Source organism: Elgaria multicarinata, chromosome 5 (assembly GCF_023053635.1).
Source record: "Elgaria multicarinata webbii isolate HBS135686 ecotype San Diego chromosome 5, rElgMul1.1.pri, whole genome shotgun sequence".
NCBI classification, from domain to species: Eukaryota; Metazoa; Chordata; class Lepidosauria; order Squamata; family Anguidae; genus Elgaria; species Elgaria multicarinata.
In genome coordinates, this window is record NC_086175.1 from 42,322,108 (window position 1) to 42,346,434 (window position 24,327).

Here is a 24,327-nt window from a genome sequence, read left to right on the forward strand (position 1 = left end):
TATTTCTTAGTTTACACCACTGAACCTTATGGTATATCACTTAGGTTGAAGGCTCAGGTTTATCTGGGGACAAGCTGAGCCTAAGTCTACTTTGCAATTTCAGCTGTGGAAAACACACCAAAACAAAACATCCACCCCTCATTTTAAACATAATAGGCAAACAACAGGATCTAAGGTGCTTTGGCTAACATAGTGAAAATAATTCCAATGTGGACAAACAGAAAAGGATCACAAAAAATACCAAAAATAAAATAAAATACAGCAGCATTTTAAAAATACATCCTATTCTAAACAGTGCTCTCTCACACATACCAATTTGGTTTGATTACATCACCTTAATTACACACTAAAATTTCAACTTAAATGCTCGTCTAGGGTAGCTCCACATACCTGGTGCATTCTGGCAGATTATTCACCTAAGTGGCATAAACAAAAATCTGCTGGGCAAAACGGAAGTTGAAACAGTAGAAGCAAAGGATTGGGGGGACACAATCACGCTAGTGAAACTATCCGAAGGAGCTTCAAGCGCCACAGTAATTAAATGAGGAAAAGAGCCTCCTGATATGTTCCACACCGGCATGTTCCAACAGTTCCCCCTACTTCCCTGTTTCTGTGTGCTTCTCTAAATAATTGTCAATAAAGGCTTTCCTAGCCTAGAAGCCATCGGCTGGGCTCTATGGCAAAGTGACAGAAAAGAAACCATGTTATTGTCTGTGTGATACAATCACAGGAAAACAGTACTTCTACTCCTTGACAAAACACAATGCTCCAGTAGACATTGGTCATGGTCTGATACCTGATGAAAAATGCTTGCCTCTGTCGCTGAACAAAGTTTGACGATTAGCATACTAAGCACCATACAGGAACCACAGATGTTAACTGAAGAATTATTACTACCAAGACATTATATAGAAACTGGACAAGGACGCAGATCTGAGGTTCATGACCTTATTACTTCCTCATTCAACTGTGATGACTAAACCATTTCCCATTTCAGTGGACAATTCTAGAAATTAAGATTTGTAAACATTTAGAACAAAACTCTCCTTCTAACATCCATGACAAAGTGCAATTAATACGAGGCGACAATCCTAAATAGCAGCAAAACTCCATAATAATGCCATAAATAAACACATAAACACACACACACAAAACAAGGTGCAGTAGATCTTGATATATTTCATTAGTGAATGATTCAACACTTTTTAATGTGGTAATTCAAGAAAAGATTCTTAAAAAAATTATTTCTATACAACATTTGGCTACCCTGGGGAGAACTTTTAATGATAATTGTTGGGGAACTCTGAGACCACACAACACTGCTTGTAAAGGTTTAGCCAAAATGCCTCTCATTATGACAAGTAAAGTAAGTGTCAAGAACAAGAGGACCACAGTGGGTTTCTTATCAGCTATGAGCAGGCCACCTACTGTCATGGAAGGCAGTGAACTCTATTGCCCATGTAGGCTTCAAGATTACAAATAAGAAAAAGTTAATTTATTCACATTGGGAACAGATGCATTCAGTAAGCATGAACAGAATCAAGGCTTACAACTAAGAATGTTCTTTTGCACAGAATCTTTTCAAGACTTAAGTTTCAAATACAATAAAATATCAATTCAATTCAGATATCTGTCACCCATGGCAATGGCAGAGCACATCAGGACACATAATGTCTGGAATGGGCCAGTGCCTGCAGTCACGGCCTCTTGCTAAAAAAGCAATAACCCTCCAATGCCCTCTTAGCAGCACTGACAGGCTGGCCATATGAATGCAACCCCTGCACATGTGTACTTTTCATTCCTTGTAATTTGGCAGCAGATAAAGTTACTGGTTTCTGTAGACTTGTATGCTATTTTCTAATTATAGCCTGCAATAGGTTGCAGTGAAAGCAGGTTTATACAGAGGAAGCCTCACCTCACCAAGCCTTCACATGTTTTTGCACATTTGTAGGTTCTGCTGATGAGTTACCTCATTGCAGCATTTTAAAATCTCTATGTTATCTAGGTGGATGAGCAGAAATGCTGAAAGCGGTAGTGCTCAGGTTAAAATCTATTCTACGCCATATCATTTTACCTACAATGTATGTGAGAAAGACTTAGTGGAGCTTTAATTATTCAGCCATAGCAAGTTCATATCTGGTCATATACAATCAGTAGTGCATTTTTGTTTTAAAACCAATTTTTCCAAGGAAGAGCAGACTTGCCTATATGCAATTCAACACATTATATATATTTTAAAAGAAACTGATGAAATAACTGCTAAAGATGCTCTAAAGACACATGGATCTCCAATGACAAAGTTGGATCAAGGAGCACCCCTGAACTGCAAACATGATCCATCGGGGGAGTGCAACCCCATTTCAGAACAAGTTGAACACCATTTCCCTGAATCTGCAGACCATCTGTAGAACTTCCATCTTGTTGGAATTGAGCTTCAGTTTCTTGGCATTCATCCACCTTATTGCCAAGTTCAGACACTGGTTTGAAAGTTCCACCACCACAGTTAATTCAGATATGAAGTTTAGATTGTGTTTAGATTACTGCAGTGGTTTTTATGCAGGATACCTTTGAAAATGGATCGGAAATGGCAGCTGGTCCAAAATAGAGTTGCAGGGCTGTTAACTGTGGCTGAGGCATGCAACTGTATTATGTCTGTGCTTTATTAGCTGCATCAGCTTCCCAGTCTGTTTCTGGACCCAAGTCATGATGTTTTTTCCCCTCACCCTCATTTAACAATTTGGGGGCCAGGTTATCTGAATATCACCTTCTCCTACATATACCTACCCGATACTAGAGATCCTTTTCAGAAACCTTGCTCTAAGTGTCCCTGCCAAGAGAAATGGCAGGTGACTTCCACGGAGAGAGCCTTTTCTGTGGTGGCATCACAGTGGTGGCATGCCCTTCCCCGAGAGGCTTGTCTTGAATATAACAATGCTTACTTCTGAGTGTGTATGCTTAGGATTGTATTTGCTCCACTTTTCCAGAAGGAACGGCAGGTAGTTACTGGGCAGAACAGCATTTATATACCGCCCAGAGAGCTTCGGCTGTGGGGCGAAGCTCCACAAATAAATGTAAAATAAATTACATTTATTTTATGTAATAAAATAAATAAATAAATAATAAGTAAAGGATTTGGGGCAAGCACTCAGGGGCTCCAGCAGGCCTTAACCACTGACTTTTCTTTGCTACATTCTTCAACCAACAATGACCCCCACACCACCATCCTTTCCCATGAGGAAAAAGGTGGCAGGAAAATGGCTGGTTGGACAACGCTGTCTGGAGGTGCCTCAAGTGTCTTCAGTCAGGCGCACCCAAATTTACCCACCTTCCTTTCCTACTCCACAGAGGAAAGGCTGGTGTGTGTGTGTGTGTGTGTTTGATATGGTTTGCCACTTATCACACTTGCCAGAAGGCAGCATCATGCTTGCTATAGTGAATGGATTTATTGGACCCTGTCTATTAATTTCAACTGGAAAAAATAACAAACAAACTGCAAAGGGACAACATTTTTTGAATGTTTAGCTCCTATCCCCCAAAGGTACACCCCTCCAAACATATGCCTGTTGCAAGTGATAGCAAAACATCAAGTAGCCTGGACTCCATAGACCTGGAGTGGGGAACTTGGATGGAACTTCCTGTCTAATTATGGTAGTCATTATAGCCCTTCTTTTATTAACTCCCAGAATTTCACCTGAAATTTTATTCACAGTCTGGAGACATATTCTATATTCTACTATGGTTAAAAGAACAACAATAAAAACCCTTAGGGATTACAAATGTTTAGTTGTTTTAAGATAGGGGTGGTCTCTCAGCCCAAGGGTCAAATTTAATTTCCCAGAAGCTCTTGGGGGCTGCATTGCAGTGGCAGATGAGCCAAAAGCAAAAGGCATGGGGCCAAAAAGACATAATTATCAAAGAAACAAGCATATTGTATCTTAAAGCTCTTACTGCCAGTAACTAAGCCTTAGGAGTCTAAACATTTCAAGATTTTATAATGGGTAAAAAATCTGCATAAAAGCAAAAAACAACAACAAACTACTATGCAACAATCAGAAATGGTGAAACAAAAGGGAGACAAGCCATCTGGGGAACACTGGAGGGCCAGATTAGGACCTGAGGTTTCCCACCCTGTGGTAGGCAGAGAAGCCACAAGGTCCAACATCTCTTGTGTGTAAACCGCCCAAGGACACATAATGGCCCTGTTCAGACGCCACAATAGTCAATGGTGGGTTAATAGTCAACTGAGAGTTTGTTATTTTGCGGGTACACCCCACACAATCAGAGAAATAACCAACCATGAGTTGGTTATAAACAACTGTGAGTGTATTATTAATCCACGGTGCGCTGAGTCCTTTGCCCTCCCTCTTCCTCTCAGTGGTCCTGCTTGTATCCCACCATTCCTTGCTGCTGAAAATAGAGTTCTGCTGGCTCGAGTAGAGTGGCAGCTGTTACCACTCTTCCCTAGCTGACAAAAGTAACTAATGGTGCTCTCCATATCACGAGATAACCAACAGTAGTTTAAATAACGCACTCTGTACGTCGTTGGTTATTTGCATAGGTTATATTTCAGCAAAATAACCTACCGTAGGTTTTAAAAAATCCTACCACACGACACAATAACGGACCGTCGGTTATTTAACTCGCCATGGGTTATTGTGACATCCGAACCCAGTCCATGTATCTTTTTCCTCCCTCCCCACCCCCATGATGCCAGTGCCCCTGAAAAGCACTGTTCTTTCCTCCACTACCTCTCTCATCTTATCCTTAATTATAAAAAGAGGCATTTTACTGGTTTTGTTAATAATACTCTGGAACAATTGCCTTATGCCTGCTTGAACTATTGGGTAGGCGTACATTATTTACCTTGAACAAGTAAAGTTAAACAGGAAGCAAACTGTGCTGAATGAGGAAAAAACACTTGCTATAATCATACCATGATTCTTGTATGGAGAAGGGGACAATTAACCATATCCTTTGGAGGAGAAAAGTTGCTTATATAGCTGCTTAGGAAGTCTTCAAGGCTATGTTTGCATACATGGCATTCAGTATTTGACAGTTTATCATATTATACTCTGTAAATAGAATTGTTTTAAATCAGGTAACCATAACTTCCAAAAATGTTTAATGTAAAGATATATTTATTTGTATTTTTTTTTAGATGCTGATGATTGTTTTGATGATGAATTTTATTATTTATAGAATACCTGTATAATTTCATGCTAGCCCCAATTCTATGTTAGTTTGGGACAAGGTACACCATCACATCATAAAAATGAATAACATTTGGAAGCTTTATATTAAAGATCCCAAAGATTATAACGTTACAGAATTTATTGTTTTAAATTGCTGCACATTGCCTTGATGGGTTTTTTTTAGCAATAGGGTGATATATATAAATGTAAATAAATAGATAAATAGTTGTCATAGGTTTGCAGATATTTCATTAGTCAATTTAATTCAACATCAATAAAGACAATTAATATAATGGTAAGTATGTTTGGGACACGTGCTCCTATAAATTCAATCTCATTGAATTTAGCAGGACTTAATTCTGAGTAAATATACATAGAATTTCTTTTAGATCCAGGTTATCTAAAAGACCGTATTCTCCCTTACAAGCTTGCCCATCCTCTGAGATCTTCAGGGGAGGCCCTTCTCTACCACCATCACAGGCACGCCTGGTGGGAATGAGGGAAAGGACCTTCTCGATGGCTGCCCCGGGGGCTCTGGAGCTCTCTTCCCAGGGAAGCTAGACTGGCTCCCTCCCTGGTGTGTTTTCAGAGGCAGGCTAAAACTTTTCTGTTCTGGCTGGCCTTTGTGGGTAGTCTGGACGTCTGTCTATGCTTTGTTTATATATTAGTGGGTTTTTTTTTAAAAAAAAATCGTATGTTAAACGTTTTAATATTGTAGCATGTTTAATTATTTTTTAATTTTTGTATAACTCTATCTGTTTTAACTGTACATGTTTTAATTTTCGTGAACCGCCCAGAGAGCTTCAGCTATTGGGCAGTATAAAAATGCAATCAATCAATCAATCAATAGTAAAGCTGCCTTGACTCCCAGTATTGGGGAAAAGGCAATAATAATAATAATAATAATAATAATAATAATAATAATAATATCATCATCATCCCATTCTTCCACCAGAGGTCTCCAAAATAGCCCGCAACATATAGTAATGATCCATTACATTAAAACAGAGCCAACAAAATACTACAACCAAGAGCAGATCTAGCAACCAAACCACTAAATAAGGGAAACACAGAAACCAACACCAATCAGATGCTGTCAAAGAGCTGGACAAATAAAAATAAAATACTTAAAAAGGTAACAAATGAAGGCAACTGATGAATACGCTGGGGAAATAGCACCAGATTCTGGGTGCTATCACAGAGAAGCTCCTATCCCCAGTAACCACTGACCTCACCTTCAAAGGCTACCTAAAAAAAATTCTTAGCAAAGGTCACCTGTCCATGGATATCAGCATGCAACTCAATGTTGGCCAGATTAATATGTTCTGACCATTCCCAGAATAGCAAACCAAGTTCAGGTCTGAGAAATGGCAGCAGTGTTATTGGTAGAGGCACATAAACGGAGATATTTTTCTAAGTAGCTGTCACGAACTGAAACTTTAAATATACATAAAGCATAAGGGCATAATTGGCACAGACAATGAAGATCAGAAGCAAAAAATGTATGCAAGAATATGAATGACAAAATAAAGTGAGACCAAAAAAAATGACTGACAGCACAGAATGAGGAAATAACTCAATTATCAGCATGATGGATGGGCATTGAGGTAGGATTCCTCTTAAACAAACATGTCAATCAGGGAAATTAAACATTTCTTTTTAAAAAAAAAAAAAAAAAAGATGTACTTAATAATAGGAGAAACAAACTAATAGCAAATAATTTGTGGTAAATTAAACTAGGGATCAAAGAAGTCAGTAACTAAGAAAATGAAGAAAGATAATTCATATACTTAACAGGTCACTGGCTGCTGGTCCATGTAACTCAGAGCCAATCTTGATGTGACATTTATCACAAGGTTTGCCGTTTTGTGTTTGATATTTTTTTAAAAAAAACTAAGAGACTGCATGGAGAGGTCTCTGCATGGGGGAGGCTTTAACTCTTTCTCCCCCTCTGCAGTCCAAGGCCAGATCTACACCAAGCAGGATATGACACTTTGAAAATGGTTTGAAAACTGTATATGGAGTATGTCCTGTGCCCCAACAGTTGTCACTACTGTTATAAACCATTTTAAAGCAGTATTGTAGATCCGGCTCAAATCAGAATTCCTCACCTGCTCACATGCCTCCTATTTGTAATGGGAGGAAAGTGCCCATTGACACTGACAAGAGCTTTAACCACCCACTGCAAACAGCAGGGACAGCTGGTTGATGCAAAAAACACAGCGATAGCGAAGGATGACAGCCCAATTCTACCCACGCCATGGACCTGATTTGGCTTGCCACCCCTCCACATCAACTGTTAAAAAGCTATCAGCCTACAGAACAATGCTTGTTCTGTGGGCTAGACAGTCCAAAGATGCTTTCTTCTAGCAGTTTAGCAGATAAAGGCAGAGTGGGAGATTTTTTCTGCTTGATTGTGCTTCTGAAAGTTACAGTTGAAGATGCAAGAACTTCTCCTTTCTCTGAACCAGAAGCTGAAGAAAGGCAGTTGTGGGAGGTGGGCTGACAGAAGCAGGAGACAGGGCCTGGCCTACCTCCTCTCCAGGTAGACTAATTGTCCTCGCAAGAGGCAGGATGGAAGCACCATCATGGTGTTTAGCCGCTCAAGTCTCTTTTCTAACCATTCTTAAGGCTATAGCAAGATGCACTGAACAGGACATGTATTTGTATAGTGAGCTTTTTTGATCACAACCGTTGAACATGTTAACATACTGACATGTTGAAAATGAAAGGTACCTCTCGTGCAAGCACTGAGTCATTACTGACTCTTGGAGGGATGCTAGCTTTCGCTGACGTTTTCTTGGCAGGCCTTATAGCAGGGTGGTTTGCCGTTGCCTTCCCCGGACGTGATTACCTTTCCCCCAGCTAGCTGGGTACTTATTTTACCGACCTCGGGAGGATGGAAGGCTGAGTCGACCCAAACCGGCTGCCTGAAACCAGCTTCCGCTGGGATCGAACTCAGGCCATGGGGAGAGTTTCAGCTGCAGAAACTGCTGCTTTACCGCTCTGCGCCACACGAGGCTCTACTGACATGTTAGCTTCATATTAAAGAGCACTAAAATCCTCACTGAAGCAGTAAAGAGGCTGCATGATGTTCACTATAGTTATTATTTATTGTTGTTTATTATTATTTATTATCTGTAGGTGTGAAGCATCAAGTAAAAAGAATCTGCTATACTTGCACCCAAATTCTTTGTTACAGTACCATTTCACTTTGAAAATTACTTTGAAGTTCAATCCTCACATCTGAGGATTCTAAGACTTGAGGCTGTAGCCACAAGAATCCTCATCAGGCGAAACAACTCTCTTCCAAGTGAGATTGGAATCCAATTTAACAATAATGTAAAATCTAGATCTGAAGACCATGTAAATCAGGCCTCAAAGCAGGCTGTGGGGAGGAGGTACAGCAATACAGAAAACATTATAGCAAGAGTTTTAGTGAAATAACAGACTGAAGGCCCCCAGACAACAAAGCCAACCTCTAAACAAATGCTTCATTTCCTTTGGTGGCAAAATGGGGAGGGGCAGCATCTAAAGAATCCTGTCTGCTAACAACCCTCGTTGCTTCGAAAAAGGAAATCGCTGACAGTTTCTAGCAAATGTTCAAAATAAACAGGAAGTGAAAAAAAGCCAGAAACATTTAACAGACATGCATATTTAGCGTTAAACAATTGGAAAACCATAAAACAGGCAATGTGAACGTTTGTGCTCCTAACTTCAGCAATATTTGGATTTGAAATAATTACCACACACCACTAGTGCAATGATATATAAAGAGCTGTGAAAAAACTGGTAAGCCTGTTATAACAACTTCACAGCAACCATCAGAAGCCAATTCTGAACAACATAAAGAATATATTTCCTACGAATTTCAGATATTGCTACTTCTTGTGTTTATTGTCATGCCATTTGGCAAAACCTATGCTGTCAGTATGATTTCAGATTGCTGAAGGAGTCAGAAGCACTTTCACCAACACTATCTGGAGAAAAGGTTGTGACCTTTTCTTTCAAATTCACACTGTCATTGTCATTCATGCCTTCCTGACCTCAAGGCCAGAAATGCACTCTAAGCAAGGCTGTTTGAAGGCTGTAGCTAGTGACCTTCAAACTGGCCCTTCGAACTGGGGGCCTTCGAACGGAGTAAATGGCTGTAAACACATAATATTGGAAGTCTAAAGTTTATATTGGCTTCTTCCAGCCTTCCAGGCACAATTCATGATGCTGGATTTGACCTATAAAGCCCTTTGTCCTAAATGGCAAATGTACATAACAAAAGAATTTCCATGACTAATCTACAAATTATGGAATTATCTCCTCAGGATGCCAAAAACTATCTTCTGAATGTACATTTTTTAAGACTTATTTTATGTCAAGGGTTTTTTTTAACTGGGTTAAAGACATGGGGTGAGATTTATACCTTGCCTCAGTTCACTGGCCCAATCCGATTCAGTGGCCGAAACAGTTGGTATTTTTTTTAAAAAAATTAAAAAATCCATAGGTCTGAATTATAGATCTCCTACATAACATACAGTTTGGCCCTAAGTGACACAAACATTACAGATTTTAACAAAAAATTAAAGTTCTTTTTCTGATGTTGTTGTGCTAAAAAAAACACAGCTATCAGCCCCAACGCATACAGAGAGACATCTAAAATTAAGAAAAGCACGGTTGATAATTCATTTAAAACATACCAGGGCTGATAGGCTATCAGGGCTGAATCGTGTGGATATTATCCTACTGTTATCCAGTAGAATTGAAACAGTTTGTTGAAATTACTGGTGCAAGGAAGAGGGGAGAGAATGATAACTAAGTTGGCATAAACCTTCTGCTGTGTGCCATGAGAAATGGATACTTGTCTTTTTCCTAACAGATTTCTTTATCAGTGAATGGTAGGGCAGAACCAAGTGTTACAAGAAACATGGAGCCCCTTCTTGAGTTCCCACTCTATAGAGTCTGGAAAGAACAACTTATCCCATGTCCGGACATCATTCCCTCTGTCTGCTTTCACTCTGGCAATGACAACCAGTTATGTGAATTGGAAGGGGGGGGGACGGGACAGCAAGAAACAACGTATTATGGGCAGTATCCAATACTACCCCATGCTAGCAAGACCTACTTCTAGCACAATTGGTACCTAGCAGTTCCCCAAAGCAATCGGAAACTAGCAGAAACATTTGTATCCACATCAACGCAACTTGCAAAAGAGATCTCTGCTGACCTTTCCCATTCCAGAAACAAGTGTTTCTGATCATTTTTGAGGGGGCTTTAAAAAGCTCTAGTTCTTCTTGTGCTTGCAAAGGTACAGCAGCAGTATTAGATGCTGGCTATTGTATTAGCAGAATATTTGGATAGCAGCCCAGTATTTCTCGTAACATTTAACTACTGTCTTGATAATCCTACTATTGGAGCAGGATATGCTATTTTTACCTTCCAAAAATTATACTTGCTGTATGGACCAAGGTACAATAAAGAGCTAGTTTAAAAACATGGACAAAATTGCCAGTTTTAAACTGGTCAATGAGTCACATCAAAAATAAGAATGCATGGACAGAATCCAACGGTGTGCTAATGCCTTTCCTGATTCTCTTGTGGAGGTGGTGAGTCCTGCCAATTCTGTTGTATGACTGAGGCCCACTGTTCGTGCAAGAGCGATTTAGCACTTAACCAGAGGAGCCCACAAGCAGTGGGTGCTGCTTGTGGATGGAAATTGGAAGGGCATAAGGCAGCCTTCCTCAACCTGGGGCGCTCCAGATGTGTTGGACTGCATCTCCCAGAATGCCCCAGCCAGCTGGCTGGGGCATTCTGGGAGTTGTAGTCCAACACATCTGGAGTGCCCCAGGTTGAGGAAGGCTGGCATAAGGGAATTGGCAAAGTGCCCTGTTGGATTCCGCTTTATATATTTTCTCATTATTATTATTATTATTATTATTATTATTATTATTATTATTATTATTTACTGCCCCATAGTCAAAGCTCTCTGGGTGGTTTACAAAGATTAAAAGACTGAACACTCCCAGATAATCACATAAAATGCACCCCTACACACAATCAAGTATGTACATACATTTTCTGCCTCTCTCAGGCACACAAAGCTGCACATCTGCACACTCATCTAAAGACAAAAAAGTAGACCTCCAGCAGGCAACAGTACTGAGCAACAACTAAACTGGAGGAATAAACACAGAACATAGAGAGGGGTGTGGGACACATAAACAAAGATACAGAAATTAAAATACAGTAAAGGAAAGAGGCATCACTGAAGCCACAAATTTCCTCAAGTGTAAAGTATGACATTTGAAATATCCAAGCTATCTGAATTGCTCAACTTCCTTATGATCACATCAACTGAGCAGATACCATTTACAGCCAAAATTAAAAACAAAACCAAAAAAACAGCCTAGCATAGGAAACGTTAATAAGGAAAGAAGTTCCTAGTGTATGATGTAGAAGGTAAATGGGAAATACTTCAGAATCATTTTTTCTCCATTACCATTTTACAGGACTAGAAAAAATTCACTATGTCAGAAACAAGAGCTGGGAGCGAACAGGTTTCATAGAGTGGCTTTGGAACATACAGCTTCAGATGAGTCTAGAAAATAAACCTAGATATAAAAGTTATAAGGAAAAGAGGAAAACAGATACACAGGATTAAGGACAGAAAAAAAAATAGACACTAGTTGCATTTCCTCTGAGGGGAAAAATATCTCCTTACAAATTCAAATCCTCTTGTACTTAATTTATGTTTACTGAATTGAGAGAAGCAATTACACACTCCTTTTCATATGAAACAGTGACATGCTGCATACCCCACAGGCGTTTTTTTTTGACATACTTTGTTTCTTGATGAAATTAACATCAGTTTCCAAATAAGGACTTACCCAAGGTGTCTTTCAGATTTTTAACTAAGGACCCTTTCTTCAAGCTGTTCTTTCTCTCAACATAATTCGATGGCACGTATCCTGTTTTGTTGGCTGCATTTCTTACTCTCCACCATGTCTTGGAATCATCCAGCAGCCAGAGGCGTTCGTTCTTCTTTATGTCAAGTTCTTGGTCCTGTTGTGCAGTGTAATCCCACTTTGCTATAACAATAACTTCTTCTGTCATCTTTCATGGAGTCCCTCTGTCATAAAACAAATACATTCATTGAAACACTGCACATTTTCCTCCACCACTTTTTCAACACTAAGCCAGAAAACATAAAACAAGCTTTAAACAGTAAGAACCTACTGGCCAAGTACAGCAAACCCATTTCATTTTTGAATCAGCATTAAATCACATTGGCTCCTAGAATGCGTGATCTGTTACTAACAATTCTGTGAGGATGTGGCACAAGCCATGCATCCCATGATCTCTCAACCCATTGTTACTTTTCAGGATTCCACTACTAGGTTTCTTTGTGCAAAATCTTGCTCTCCATTCAAGAAGAAACAAACCTTCCCAAAATTGGTCAGGACAGACATTTTGCACTTCTTCTACTTCATTTACTGGAGCTCTGCTCATCCCCAATCACACACCAAATCGTTAATTGGCAACATAGAAGCAAAGCACCATGGATAACATGTTTATTTTGTTGCTTCTATTAAGCTTTTTTCTTTTACCAGAAATATACCCCAGCCACTATGCATTCTAAAAACTTAGCTACTTCATGATCCTGTCTCAAGGTTCACCATTACACCGCGTCAAATTTATTGCATCAAATGAATGGATGCAGATGCTTAACTTTTGCATCATTTCATGGGGTGGGGTGAGACTACCATTTTTATGAGGATGGGACGATTAGAACCAACACAATGAGACACAAAATGAAAGGAAACACAAGGATGCCCAAACTAGTTTTTGCTATTACTGAAATACCCATAATCTGAACTCTAACGCAACAAATGAACGTGGATGAAATATTTCCAGAACCTTTTCCAGAACTCTGTGCCTATTCCTTACTGCCCGTAAAAATCAAGGCCCCACCCATGATTTGCTAAATTTCAGCCATATCACGCTACTTATGATTCTCTTAAACCAAGACACAGAATTAAAGTACTCCAGCAGTGCTACCCTGATTCAGAAACATGGGGCATAACTTTTATTTTTGTTTTTCTTATGAGAAGGTACACATAGTTGTAAAAGCAGAGAGTGTTGCTGAGAATGTGGAAATCCCCATATTGGGTGAGGTACAACTGATTTTCCCTATTCAGTTATAAAACATGAAGAACACAAGATGTGTAGCTTATTACAATTTCTTTACTAACAAGATAATTAGGTTTCACCAAGTATAGGCTGAATCGAAGGATTTCTGCACTTACATAATGGTCTGTCAAATTGCTACTTTTTAAAAGGTGGAGGAATACTTGAGTTTCTAGAACAACACAATTTGGTTGTTTACATGACACAACAGCCCACTGTCATTTTTTTTATTCCAGTGAGGCTGTGGTGCGTGCAGCAGCCATTTTGAATATACAACCCAGCTTGGGGGTTGTTGTGTCATGGGAACCAAACGAGCAAGGACTCACCTCCAATATAGTCCAAAGGAAACAAGTATCCTCCATTACCAGAAGAGCAAAGGGTAGAGAAAAAGGCCAGTAAGGATAGTGGAGTTCACAAGAGTGATAAACTGCTTTAGGATTAGCATGTGGCATATCATTATTTGGCAATAAAACGTTATAGCAAAAGATAAAGATGAAAGCAGCCATGTTGATCTGTTGGGGGGGGGGGTGGACCCAAAAGCAACAGCAGCATGCCTTTGTTAGGGCCAATTAAATCATTAAGAAGTGAGCATGAAGAGTTGATCAGAAAATAATCTCCTACCACCACTCCAATGATTTTACTTTGCATGTGGGGGAATCAATGCACCCTCTTAACCACCAGATTATTTATTTATTAATTTATTACATTTATATAATGCTTTAGGGTGGATTCCTGCATTGAGCAGGGGGTTGGACTCGATGGTCTTGTAGGGCCCTTCCAACTCTGCTATTCTATGATTCTATGATTCTATACTGCCCCATAGCTGAAGCTCTCTGGGCGGTTTACCCAATGTACCTTCTACTGACTCTATAACTACAGCATCACCTAAAATTAATATCCTGTTCTGCAAATATAAAAATGACCATGTTTTGATGAATTTAGAAGATATTTGCTCCCATCTTTGTGTTTAAAAACCAACTTTTGCTTTTAGATAAGCACATCCAGTTTGCTTTTCAATATACAATCAACAAAACTGCCTTCTCACTGAAGAACTGAATTTTGGAACACTTGATAAACAGCTGTATGATATCTAAACCAACTATTCTAGTTTTTAGAACATTTCCTACATGAGTGTTATACAAGGGCAAAGCACAATTTCTGAACAAAGTCAACACATTGCAATTATAAAATAGACAAGCTACAGGTCAATAATATGATCTAGCCATGGGGAGATTACAGTTGAGCCTGCTCTGTATCCTTTTATTGTCAATACACATTTAGATTAATTTAAATTATTTCAAGTAGGGGAAGCTGAAATTCTCCATTATCAACAACTACAATATCAGCATGAAGAGTTGCCAAATTGTCATCAATAGGGGTAACTAGGTGCATAACGATCGCAACACCTCTCATTCACCCGAAATGTTCTCAGTTCAAAAAGAAGTTAAGTTGCAACACACATTTAAAAATATCCTTAGAATAAAAAAGAAATAAGGTGCAATAAGGCAAGGTCCTCTGCGTAACCACCAGGGCCCCACAAATGCTGATCTTAGTAGCCAGCCAAAACTGGTCATTGCCAGAACTAGGGGGAAGGGTCTTGCCTTCAATGTATAAACCAAGTTTTAGAGGTGCTCACAAAATGGGTGTGCAGTTATGTGTGAGGCCAGATAAAAGCTGTACTACCAAAAATACCTGGAGACACACTGGGTTGTATACAATGTTAGTGTAACTTAAGTCCCATTCATTTCCATGAGTCTACTCTAAGCAGGACTACTATGGGATACAACCCATTCTCTTCTATAGCTTTTACCAGAGGTCTTAGAGTAGTACAGAAATGAAAGGACTGATCCATGGTGATGTGGCCATGTTATTTTATAACTTTCAACAATGAAGTGACTGGACAAACCACAAGGATAATGTCCCATATTCCCAAATATTGCCAGTATTAAATTCTATTTTGAAAAAGATTTTCATATATGAATGACAGCTTATGCCATCTCAATACACCAAAATCTCTATTTAAATTAACAGCACAGCTGTTAATTTATGCAACTACAGCTTAGTTCCCAATATGGCCTGGTGCAGACATACCACTAGCTCCCTGGAAGGCCAGCTTCAGGAACAGCTGTTCTTGCGCCATAGCCCTGACCCTGCCTGGAATAAATCTCCACCTCCAACCCATCATGGTGAACCAGATTGTCAGCTTCTCATATTAGCTAGGCTAAAGTTTGTCAGCGTTTCCCTAAAATCATACTGAGCGGGAAGAAAATGTAGCATGGAAATAGGCCAAAGGCAATTAGAGGACTCATACAAGACTAAATTCAATATCAGTTAAGTCCCACATGACAGAGATACACTCCTACTTTCCAAAGTTACCCCTAAAATTCTCTCCCTTGGTACAATACACCTATGGGCACATAGCTGCATTTTTGTAAAATATAATCTCTTGATCCCGAAGCATTTATGTTGTTACTGGAAATAAGGAATGTGGAAAGCACCCACACACTTTATATTTATGCATTGAACCTGGAATACATTAAATATTTAGCATATCTCACTCCACTATACAGTGTAACATTGCTCCCATATTTGCAATAATTCATGCTAGAATATGAACATTGCATTTGCTAGAGCAATGCTGTAAATTTACTGTAAATAAATAAGAAAAGGTCCTTTATCCGAATTACAACTGATAAAAATGATTAGGATTATGTTTCCCCTCATCTTTATTTACCATCATTTATCATACCTTTCCAAGATTAAAATTTTCAACTAATTATTTCTCATTTTACAGCACTGTAATCAGATAAACCAGGTCAAATATCCTACCTTGTTTGCATTGTTTCTCTGAAATGCAGGTGTTGGGCACTTATTTTTTTAAAAGATTTTAATACCAACTTTAAGCAACACCTGGTCTTCTATCCAAGTGTGCAATATATCTGATAAAAGACACAGAACTTGCGTATTCTTTGCTGCACAGATCTGCTTACAGGAAACCTCAAGTTAGTTTACTGTTGTGGCAAAAAAAGTAATATGCAGTTCCCTTACAAGAGGAAAGTCTGTTGCATGCACCACTAATGGTACAGTTGTTGTACATGCACATTTCCTTTAAAAAACAAAACAAAAAAAAGCATTACTAAATGTATTTGGTACATCATACTACTAAAGCTTAAATGTGGATGAAATGATTTATAGCCTTTGCTGCTTCAAAGTGTGACCATAATGAAATCTGAAAGCAGTATTTTGTCAGTCATTTCCATCAGAAAGATAACCAATCTTTGAAATGTTGAGCATAAACTCTCACACGCATAACTTAGCAGACCTCTCCTTGGCCCAAACACGTGGTTTCAACCCCTAAGTTGCAGGTAAGTTAATCAGCACCCTGAAAAATACATGTGCTGGAAGTCAAAGAGAAGGCAAGGCATATTTCATCAAGATTACAAACCCAAATGCTTTAGAACAAGCAACATCCTCTCTGAAGAAACACACACACTCCTACATGATCCAGAACAGTGATAAGCATTTTAGTCCCCTGCAAAAGCAACTTGCTGCCCACAACACATCATTCTGGTGCTTATTCTGAGCACTGACTGTACACCTGTTGTCAGTCAAATTTAAATGGTGGTCTATACTCCTAGTGCCCCCAATGAAGTGATGCTTATAAAGCATTACAATACAATGCACCAAGGCAAACAGCTGTCTCAAGTCAATGTTCTGCTCTGGAACAGCTATATAATTTCTGTAAAAATTGTCACTTGATTTTCCATGCCTTCAGGGGAGAAAAAAGTTTTAGAATTTTTCTGCCCACTCCCTTTCCTGCTTGTTGCACCATTTCTCCTCTTACCTCCATATCTACTGCTACTACTCATTGTCTTTCCCATCTCAGGCGTCTGTTCCAACCCCACATGAACCACCCTTTCCCAACCTAGCGCCCTCCAGATGCTTCAGACGACAACTCCCAACATTCCTGACTATGGACATGCTGGCCATCAGTTTTCCTTAACCTGGTGTGCCCTCCAGATGTTTTAGACAAATGAAGAATACATCTTTCACAGTACTGTGGTGCTACAAAAACTGCTTACAGTTCTATTCCTTGTTGAAGGGACAGAACGTTATGCCATGAATGGAGATACTGTGTTGTAACTACCTGAAGGTGTCCAGTAATGTTCTAAACTACAAGCAGTTCTAAACTGCTGTGGGTTTTTAAAAAGGAGAAAGCATTACTGTCTGATGATTAACCAGATGACTTCTCAAATTATGACAGCTGAAAACCACCCCTGATAAATATCAAACTGCTAAAAAGAATGTAACATAAGATTTATCACAATGGACTCTAAGGGCTCATCTACACCATGAAGGATATTGCACTATGAAAGTGGTATATAAAAGGCAAGAGCCACACCATACTGGATATAGTGGTATGAAAGCAGTATATACTATGTGTCAGTGGGCCCCAACAGTTGTCAGTGCACTTCAATACCGCTATAAAGCAGTAGTGTGGCTCCTGCCTTTTATATACCACTTTCATAGCGCAATATCCAGCATGGTGTAGATGAGGCCCAAGTTGATTTGATTTAAATCATGTTTTAAATTATGATTTAAATCGCTTCAACAAGTGTCTGGATTGTATATGGCTTGCTTGTTGTTTTTCAAAATGCTATTTCGTTGTTTTCCCAAAAGAGATAAAGATGCAAGTTTGGAGCAGGTTTTTTTAATTCTTCCTGAGAACATAACCAGATATTAGGAGCTTGTAGTTTTAACTTTTGTACTGCTGTTTTTGTATTATCTGGGGAGATTGTGTTAGCTGGGCCAGAATTATCTTAAGAGACCGTGTGTGTGTGTGTGTGTGTGTGTGTGTGTGTGTGTGTGTGTGTCTGTCTGTCTCTCTCTCTCTCTCTCACACACACACACAGAGAGAGAGAAAGAGAGAGAGAGATTTGGATTGTGCTGCAGTTTGGGAGTGCATTGCTGCATTTTTTGGCTTCCAAGGCATCTAGCCAAACTAGGCACCCATTTATGTGTGTATACATTCCATAGACTTTGCACTACAATCCCCCACAACAACTATCATATTTAGACCTACCTGGAGTCTCACATGTACCATGGGCTTGCTGCTGAACTGGTCACTCAAATTCTGCTATTAGGAGGATTTCTGTTGAGGGAAAGCCATGAAGCAGCATCCCATCACTGAGCAAAGTATTATACTGCACAACAAATGCACAAAGGGAAATTCACATAATGGCCTAGGTAACTTGCTATTTCCTCCAAGTCATGGGGGGAGGGGTAATACAATGCACATGTATATGCACAATCCTCATGAGTGTATGTGCACAAATATGAACCAGGAAAACAACAACAATCAGCTTTCACCCCAGTTCTTGCCGAGAAAGCTGGTAGGTGCCAAAGGCATACCAAATCAAGCCATTCATCACTACAACTACGTTCTTCTATAGTTAAAGCTTTTCTGATCATCTAGTACCAGGGAGATCATAGGATTACTGGAAAACAGATAGTTCTGGTAGCGGTATAACCAGTGTCATTAACTTATGTACATAGAAGAAAAATTCAGTTAATCGTAGATATAATAAAAATCTAAATGTTCAGGCCTATCTTTAAATGTCAAGACTTTTTTTTTTACGTGTTCAAGGGAAGATGAACAACTGCTACAATTATATTGAAGCAAAGACAGCCTCTCACAAGCAGCACAAAAATCTGCTAAGACTTTGTTTCTGTGTAAAAATAACTCAACCTGCTCTGACCTTTAAGAGTGAAAATGGCTAAGGCTGAAGACTGCTGTCTAATATGAAAGGGTACGACAGTATGCTCAGCAAATCTGGGAATGCCTGCTAGAAAAAGGCCATCACTGGGAAGTCTAGGATTAGGAGTAAGAGTATTCACACAGCCTTTCTGAAATTAAAACGGGAGGTGGGAAAGAAAATGGAAGGAAGCATCAGTCACCTCTCCACATACAGTATGCAAAAGAAAAAGAAGAAAAAGAAAAAAAAACCCACCCAAAAAACACTAGTCCAGTAATTTGGAAAACAAGGAGTGTGATATAGTCTGCCACAAAGCCACTGCTAGTAAGCCAAAGGCAAAATCGCCCTCTTGTACAACATTTAACTGAAAACAAATTATCAAACCAGGATTACCTAGGAAGCATTTTTAATTGCAATATTCACAAACAGTTTAGCTGCCAGCACTGCAGCAAAGCAACAGAGAGAAAGTCTCCTGTTCAAGTCTATTCGCACCTGGAAGCATCCCTTCCATTGCTCTCTCCAAGGCTTGCAAATGAGCAAGTGGCATGCCAGTGGCTGACTAAAGGCAGTAGTGTCTAAAGATAGTAGCTTCATAAAAGGTATTTGCCTTCCACCATTATTTTTGCTATGAGCATTAAGGATAGGGACAGAATTCAGCATGAGGTCCGCAAAACAATCCTCAAACAACATTGCTGTTTACTTATACTAGTTAGATCCATCCACCTTTAAGAGTCCACCGGCAGCAATAAAGGAGGAAAGGATTAGAATTATGTACAGCCCAGAAAGAATACATCAAAAGTGTTAACTTGGGGAGGGGTTGCGGGGGAGGGAACTCTTCAAGGTTGGAGCAAGAAAATTGAGGAGGGTGGAAAAGGCATATGCTGACCGATAGCTACAGCCTCTTAGCCCGAGAGAGACAGAACAGAATAACTGGGGAGTGAGGAGAATTCTTGGCTAGCTATTAAGAGAAAAGATAACCATTTAGATTACAAGAAGAGAAATTTTACTTTCCAGTTCCCCAGTTCCAATGTCAGCCCACATCTGCCTACTTTAAATAAGGAGCCTTCAGGACAGAAATTACTCTTTTATGTTTGTGACTGTAAACTCCTCAAAAAGTTACCCAAACAAACTGCCAGGTTTCATAGCCACCTCAAAATTCTAGGTTTCATAGCCACAAGTCTAAAGAGGCCTCTCTCTAGAATCTTAATACATCACAGCTAGAACTTGGTCAGAGCACAAGTGCCACACAGGAGCCTAGTCCTTTCCTTTCCTTCAAGTCTCTTTCCCATTCCACCCACCACTGCTTAAGAAGCAATCTGCTCCCTGGCTCAGCAGGAATCCCTTGGAATCCACCCTTTAGGAAAGGCCTTTGCCCATCACATCATGTTTCCAAACAAAGAAAGGAGAGATGAAGATTTGGCCACCCAGATCCAAAAAAACCCCAAGATAAATAATGAAGTGAAGAAGGACACAGTCGAATTCTGCTTGCAAAATGTGTTCTCCAAAACATTCTGCTCCCTGTGCCAGTTCAAAATGTTATGAAAAGTGGAGGAAGTGGAAGGTGGGTGGCAGAATACTCTTTAGAGATCATCCATGTCACATGAATCTCCCCTTTGGTGAGATCTGAGAATGTCCACTTCACATATTAAATCAGAAAAGATGATCATGCTTACTCGATTTTCTTAGGCCAAATACCATCAAGGATTTGCCATGTCAGGCAAAGGATCAGCGATCCTCTGCTTGCTAACTCTCACTGTCACTGAGGCTCTAGATTTCCCCCTAACGGGGGGGGGGGGGGGAAGGGGAGGCAAAGCCTGATCCTTCCACAACAGCTAAATCTCATCAGTCCCCTTTGCTTATGGGAAAGAGAGAAATCCTACCAACCTGATGCCTTGGCTATCCCCTGAAGTGGTCAGGCAATGATTAATGTAGGACAAAGCTTAGAAACCTTATATGTTTCTATGTTATTACTAATCCCCTGGACCACCATTACCTACTTTCTAAGGGATTTCACTATGTGCTGTCTGTAAATGCTACTATTGACCTTCGGTTCTTTAACAGGAAAACAGGTATTCATTCTGTGTTATAATCAGAACAATGCACATATTTTTACCATTTAAATTAAATTACAAGCTGGGTAGAGGGAAAATCTTGCATGGCTTCCATATTATTAAGTTACTTATTCAGTTCTGGGTTCATGTAATATATGCCATAAACTAGCCCCAAATCAAAATTATAGCTCTATTTTTCATATTTGGTTCATGTGCTTTCATTCCTTTTCATCCATTTCTTTTGCTCTCTTCACACCAGCCATTTTAAGGGTGCAGTTTTTCTCCCCCATGCAAATTAATGGAGACAGTGATGTGTATGTTAAACAACACAATCCTATATGTTCTACTCAGAAGTGCCACTGAGTTCAACGGTACTTAATCCATGTAAGTGTGCACAGGACGGCAGCCTGAATTAGTTTTGCAAACCTCACTCATTACATTCAATGTTAAAGACAGCTGAAGAATCAGCAACAAATTCTAAAAATGTGATATTAGAAATTCTATTTCATAGGATCAAAGTCCCCCCCCAAATTGTTTCTAACAGCTAACACTGCACAACATGATTTTTAAACCAGCAAAGTAGCATCGCAAGAAAGGGGCAGGTAGACCAGAAACTCAGTGGCTAGAGACATAGAGAACTTTTGCCTTATTCACAAGCATGGGTGGATCAGAGGGGAGAGGTCTGCTCAGGTCTAGCATTGTTCCACCTCTGAACTTCCAAATGATTGGCTGAAGGGAGGAGACTAACTGCATGAAAGAAAGGCAGAGCTAGTCATTGGTGGCTGGTTGGCTGACATGCAGTGTTCCTTCTGCCCTGCCCTGCCCTGCCCTGCCCCACCCCAGCACACCAAGAAGGTCACTGGTGCAAGTGGGGACCCAGCCTTCTTCTTGGACGGCTCTTGTAAAACCTCATATTGCCATGTGCCATTAAGTCCTTCCAGACTTTTCTTCACAAGGTTCAAGCCCAAAATCTATTCTAACTGCAAAATAAATGACTATGAATAACATGAGCCAAACCAATGTTCATTGCAAGATATAGAAATGTGCATACTTTGGTCATAATAGACAAACAGCCTCATGACAGCATTTTAGCTCCAGTCAGATTGTTCTTTAGCTATTCTTGTTATGATTCAAGTACATATTTCAAACTTACTACAACTTCACACGTATGCTGTGGAATCGTTCCTTTATCACAGTAAATCTCCATTATCCAAAGAAGATTAAATAAAGAATTACTAGCAGAGCTTAGGAAAGCATATGGCTATTTTCCTTTTTAATCTGCATCTTTAAAAGACAGTAGATTCTGAACTTCTGACCTATCTTAAATAAAATCACCCAGTAAAGATCATGGAAGTTCTGCCTTTAGTGATAGTGTAATACAAACTCCGTAACACAGTGTTAAAAAACACTTTGGTAACCTAATATTATCTGGGAATTTACCTATAATATTCTGAAGTATGATACTTGTAGCATACATTAATTCTGGCACATTTTAAACCCTAGAGTCATTTCAGCTCAGGAATCATCAACTGATATAGTCAGATACATGACATGTTACGGTATGAACTGTATAATCCCTGCAACAAAAAACACAGAACTATCCAAAGAATAAATGGCTTACTGTATAAATTGCTCAAAATCCACGTGACTTCAGTGATTGAAGGCAAAAATTATTAATCCTACTAATTAGCCGTGTGTGCCAATTTTAAATATCAGAGTTCACAAATTGTGTCACCTTTAAAACTTCAACATATACCAAGGATGTCATGTAACACATAACTGATGCCATTTTCCCACTTTATTTCAGACACTGATAAGAGATTGCCTTTTTGATTAAGAGATGACAATGGTTAGTTAGAACCACCACTTCATAAATTTTTAAAACAAAGATGAACTTCCTTTAAATAAACAGAAAACTGTTCATGTCACCACAAGTGTAAGAAACAGTGCTTCAGCCCAAGCTGGTGGCTACTGGCACTAACTCAGAGTTAGAAACAGCCTGTTTCCATTATGAAAGAAAGCCTCCACTTTCCCTTTTACCAGAAATATGCAAATCATTTATCTAACAATACCCCTACGAGAAAAGCAGAAAACTCCCTTCCTTGCAGTCTTGTGAGTCTTTGGGACATCAGTGATTACCAGAGAGAAGGATGGGTTTGTAGAAATCTGCTACTAGTCTCTAATTGGTGCTGCGTGGTCTGATCTGTGTCTCATTTTTCACAAGGAAAACACCTTCATGCAACAGATGATTCCCGTGGGTTCATTTGCTTCCTTCCCCACTCCCCAGACTAAAGATCTGCAGAATAGTATTTATGGCTCAAAATAAGGAAGACTCCCACTGTTTCTTCCCTTTAGGAATATGGCTGCCTCAACAGTGTGGTTTGACTGTTCAAACAGCTTCATAGTCAACTGCATCTAGAGATGTAGCTTTTCACCAACGTTGCACTTTTAATTTGTTTCTCTTTTTCTAGCTCATTTCTCAGCTTAAGCTCCAAGTGCAGTTTTAGCACCAAGGAACTGGCTGCCTCTACATTTTAAACTGCTGGCTGCCTACAGCGTTATTATATTCTTCTAGCTGGCTCTGATTCTGCAAGGTAAACAACCAACACACCACCCTCTAAACGATCACAGAGTACTCATATAATCCAAATGCTTATTATTATAACCAGGGTAGAATAGAGTATCAGATACCAACCACCTGGAGGCAAGCACAGTTAACAGTAAGAGCACAGATTACAAAGAGTGTGCTATTGTGAATGGTAGTTGCAGCTGTGTTAAGAGCATGGACAGCGGTCTACTGACATTTACATAGATTTCTTTAAATTAATAAAACATAAGGAAGCTTCACTGCAAACACACCTGCAATTATTTTCTAAATATATGTGAAAATGTGATTACTGAAAGTTGCATTAGAGTGATCGCTTCATCTCTTAATAATACCAGTGTCATAAATTTACTTATTCTTCCTGTGCTTGGAATTATGGTAGCAACATGAAGATAAATTCATCATACCATACAGACACTTACGACTATCCTCATTAGCAAATCTGAGAATGAAAAGATATGCAACCAAACCCTGCTACTCATAAAGACAGCAGAATCAAAGATATGATGCACTCAATATGTTTACAGACGTCATATACTAAACCT

General features: G+C 39.4%; 1 protein-coding gene across 3 annotated transcripts in view; it reads right to left on the minus strand.

The window, feature by feature from the left end:
- Positions 1 to 24,327, minus strand: part of NCK2 (NCK adaptor protein 2) — a 74,547-nt gene that overhangs the window by 16,242 nt on the left and 33,978 nt on the right. For 2 of the 3 annotated variants that reach the window (XM_063126217.1, XM_063126219.1), the window contains exon 3: positions 12,071 to 12,312. In XM_063126217.1, the coding sequence (XP_062982287.1) occupies positions 12,071 to 12,296 (226 nt within the window). In that variant the 5' untranslated portion in view covers positions 12,297 to 12,312. Of the gene's footprint in view, positions 1 to 12,070; positions 12,313 to 16,199; positions 16,324 to 24,327 lie in introns of those variants that run through there. The other variant, XM_063126218.1, reaches the window with a different exon arrangement.